Source organism: Lolium perenne, chromosome 2, assembly GCF_019359855.2.
Source record: "Lolium perenne isolate Kyuss_39 chromosome 2, Kyuss_2.0, whole genome shotgun sequence".
Lineage (NCBI taxonomy): Eukaryota > Viridiplantae > Streptophyta > Magnoliopsida > Poales > Poaceae > Lolium > Lolium perenne.
The window spans coordinates 232,968,980-232,973,188 of record NC_067245.2 but is presented as its reverse complement, the minus strand read 5'-3'; the positions used below and the strand labels follow the sequence as shown (position 1 = coordinate 232,973,188).

Below are 4,209 nucleotides of genomic sequence, written 5' to 3'. Positions count from 1 at the left end.
CTCCCCGGCGGACCGGCGACCGCTGTTCCCCGGCGACCGCTGCTCCCCGGCGACCTGCTCCCCGGTGACCTTTGCGCCGCTGCTCCCCGGCGACCTGCTCCCCGGCGACCGCGCGCCGCTGCTCCCCGGCGACCGCGCGCCGCTGCTGCCCGGCGACCGCGCACAGGTACGACGCGCCGTCCATACTCACCTTGACGTATAGCCCACCGCCCGCTGGTTTCCTGTACGCGCCTACCGGCGGCCAGCCCACCACCTGCACCCTGGAACCAAGAAGTCATGCGCAGCCTAATCTACATTCATGACTGCCAACCAGTCTGTCATTTCATTGCTGAGCACAGCCTAATCTAAAAAAAAACAAACAGCAGGTGCTTTGCAAGCGAACGCACCTGCAAATTGAGGGGACGCTTGCCGGATCTGATCGTCACCATGTTTCTGTTTCACCGGCCGTGTGCAGATCGACCATCGTCCATCGATGCTTTTGTAGTACAGTAGCTATTGCAAACCTGCGCTGGCTCTGTCGTCGTCCCGGGTGATAAACCCATGTACTGATTGACGACTTCATATCTTGAATTCGTTGATAACTGTCATGCATGTTCCCAAGTTTTCCTCACCCTCGAGCTCGAGGTCCAACTCCTCATATGGCAATGGAGATGTTTCTGCAGTTGGGAGCAGTGTCATTTCCTTGCTGAGGTAAAAACTTGTCAGTGTTAAAAAAACTCAAAACATCAGAAATACACTGGAATAGATTGCCAGTGGGAGCAGGTGGGTAACTTGGCACCAAAATCCATAAGCAATCCATAATACTCCTTACTAGCCTTCCTTACTAGGCATGTATCAACAGTATTACAAGTTGCACCTGGCAGAAGGAGAAGAAGCTACAGGAAGCTTACCATTGCACATCTTGTCTGTCATTTCCATTTTGCATCTTGTCTGTCATCTTCTTTCTGAGAGAGCAAGGAGCACTCTCTGGGATCCGCGCGGATAGCTCTGGTTCCGGTACTCGGTAACTTCACGAATCACCGAGTCGTGATCAGTGCTCAGGCTCTTCTTATGCATCTCAGGTAACTTCCGGGCTGATCTTCTCCCAAGGTCATCTCAAGGCAAAAGATGACACCACAAAACTGATTAGCACTGAAGCTCACGGTCCATGTTCAGAGACAAATGGAGGAAAATTGTTTACCTGTAAACTTCCTTCACAAACTGCAGAATTTCATTACAACTTGAGTGGACATACCCAAGTCACCGAGCGATAATTCCTCGGAGCTAGAGATATATCAACTGTAAACTTCCTTCACAAACTGCAGAATTTCATTACAACTTGAATTAATAACTGATGATATATCCAGTTTTCATTGCATATTTTAACACCAAATAACTACTCCGAGGATCAGTTTTCATTGCAGAATTTCATTACAACTTCGGAGTATCATTGTAGTAACACAGAAAAGTTATTCTTGGAGGATCAGAACATTCAAGAGGTACCAAGTAGAAGAGTAACATATACCTCGTCAGTCACAACACCACTCCGACGGAAGTAGCGCCATGCACTGATAGGGTATCCTCCATTACAGCCTTGACCACACAGAAAACCACAGACATCAGGTCATTGACTGAAAGTGAGATGTTCTGCAAGGAGTGCACAAACAGCAGGATGGTCATGTAAGAAGAAGGACCAAACATGCCTGTTAAAAAGTAGTCTAAGAACAGGTACATCATCAACCAACAAGAACCACAGTGACCATGTCATCATCAACCAATACATAGTAACTTCAGCAAACAGAGAAGAAAAATGGCGCCTTGATGACAACAACAGCAAGAGGGTGTTGATGACCTTCCTCCCCACAGTTAAAGCAAGTTTCCAATATAGTTTCCCTTAAAGCAAGTTTCCAATATAGTTTCCATCTGCATCAAAGGAAGTAACAGTTAGTGTAAAATCCTGCAGACCATGTAATCATGTAATGCTTAGTTTAGGTAGCTGCCATGAATCATTATTATCATGCCAGAATCTCACTGTATGTAAAGCATTTATCGATGCTCTAGGAATAGTCATGGTCATACTGCGCCATTAGTTTCGATGAACACCGCAGATGTTCATGCAATGGACAGTAAGGTAACAATCAGATTAGTTGTCGTACCAGTTGCGGCGATGTTTGTGTGCTTCTCCACTAACTGCTCCTCCTCGGACCTGAAGTGGAACAAGAAGATTAGATGAGCTTACACAATAATAACCATCAGTAGTATGCTACAGTCATGCTTATAATATGGAACATTGTAATGACATGGATTTCTTTTCTGCAGCTGGTCCATAATAGGCGAAAATGGTCCTACTCATTGATATCAACTCAACTCCTCCAGAAGAGGAGGATGATGTAGGGAGGGTTCTGGATCTGAACTTCAGTCCACATACTCCACAAGAACAAGAACAAGCTGCTCAGCCAGGTCACATTTCAGACGAACAAGAACAAGAACAAGCTGCGGAGCTAGAACAGAATCCAGAACAAGAACAAGAACAAGAAGAACGTAATTTGCAGCGGAGCCGTAAGGATGTGCCAGAGAGAAGCAAATTTGCCTCATATATTGCATTGAAAGCTTTAAGCAAAGATAGACCTGTTGTGAAGGCAGATAAAGAAAATGTGGCTCAACTCTTGGGAATAAGTCTTCGGTTAGTCGAGAAGACATGGAAGAAGGCAATGGATCAAGAGGCCAGGAATGAAGTGGTTAATTTCTCCAATAATCGGAAGATGTGTGGAAGAAAGAGGAGAGAGCTTAATCTGGATGAAAGGGTTCCTCAAGTTCCACTGAACCAAAGGGGTACACTAAGGGCGCTGGCAAGGTCCCTTGGTGTCCCTTTCTCAACACTACAAAGACGGTTGGCATGGGGCGATTTAAGGCGCCATACTAATAGTCTCAAGCCATATCTATCTTTGGAAAACAGACTCAAAAGACTTCTATATTGCATCTCAATGATAGATGAACCATCAATAACAGATGCAAAGCTTATCTTCAAAATGATGGGGAACATAATGCATATGGATGAAAAATGGTTTGATATGACAAAGCGTAATCGAACATATTACCTAACTCCAGAAGAACCGGATCCAGTTCGCACTATCCGTAACCATAACAACATCAGTAAGGTGATGTTCCTAACTCTGGTTGCAAGACCAAGATTTGATGCACAAGGTAACATGACATTTGACGGAAAGGTCGGAATTTGGGCATTCGTCATGGAGGATGTGGCCAAGTACAACTCAAAGTTTCAGACAAAAGGCGATTTGATGCTAAAGAATCTCAATGTTACTAGAGACGTGATGCGGGAATACCTCTGTGAGAAGGTAATTCCAGCAATTGTTGAAGTATGGCCCGACGATGGAGACGTGGGAACCATATGGATACAACAGGACAATGCAAGAACACATGTTCCGCCTGATGATCCTATTTTTCAAGCCGCCGTAAAAGCTTCAGGATTGGATATTAGGTTGACTTTTCAACCTCCTAACTCCCCGGATGTGAATGTTCTAGATCTCTGCTTCTTCAGTTCAATCCAATCCTTGGCATTTGAGAGTGCACCTAATACTCTCAAAGAACTGATAGAATCAATAGAACAAGCTTACGATGCATATGACGTGAATACACTTGCCAAAGTGTATGTCACCTTGCAGTCTGTTCTTGTGCAGATTATGAAAAACCAGGGTGGAAATACATACAAGCTAATTCACATGGGCAAGGACAGACTGATAAAGGAGGGAAACTTGCCTGACACACTAGAGGTTGATAGCGAACTATATGAAGAAACCTTAAAGTTGATAGAGGAATATGAGATGCAACTAAAGGAGGAAGAGATCAAGGCTACACAAGCAAAGAAAGCATCAAAGATAAAAGGAAGATCCCAATTAATTGTGGATGATGACCTAGTTATCACAGGAAAAGAATATGCCACATGGTTGGAGGACTCATCAAGCATTGTCCGTCCAAAGCGACGAGTCAAGATTGTATGTCCATGTCTTATTGCTTGTAATTTCTGTTTTAAGATAGTATGGACAATATGAGTAACTCTACCTGTTACTATTTACAGAAAAAACTTGATCTCATCCGGGAAAGACAAGTAAGCGAATTTGAAGTTGCAATACAAGAAGAGAAGCCCGAGGAGGAGAAGCGGAAGGGAAAACAACCAATAATACAAGAGAAGCCTGAGGAGAAGAAGGTGAG

At 44.4% G+C, this 4,209-nt stretch overlaps 1 protein-coding gene and 1 long non-coding RNA gene across 2 annotated transcripts; one reads left to right on the top strand and one right to left on the bottom strand.

The window, feature by feature from the left end:
- Positions 1 to 401: 401 nt before the first annotated feature.
- Positions 402 to 1,861, bottom strand: LOC127330508 (uncharacterized). The gene is made up of 3 exons (XR_007869303.2): positions 1,505 to 1,861; positions 891 to 1,298; positions 402 to 656 (listed from the first exon to the last, which is right to left on the bottom strand). It is a non-coding gene; the product is annotated as an uncharacterized lncRNA (long non-coding RNA).
- A 457-nt stretch (positions 1,862 to 2,318) lies between these two features.
- Positions 2,319 to 3,591, top strand: LOC139835755 (uncharacterized). Its single transcript, XM_071825618.1, has 2 exons — positions 2,319 to 3,335; positions 3,523 to 3,591. Exons 1-2 carry the CDS (start codon positions 2,319 to 2,321, stop codon positions 3,589 to 3,591), a joined length of 1,086 nt encoding a protein of 361 aa, XP_071681719.1.
- Positions 3,592 to 4,209: the final 618 nt, after the last annotated feature.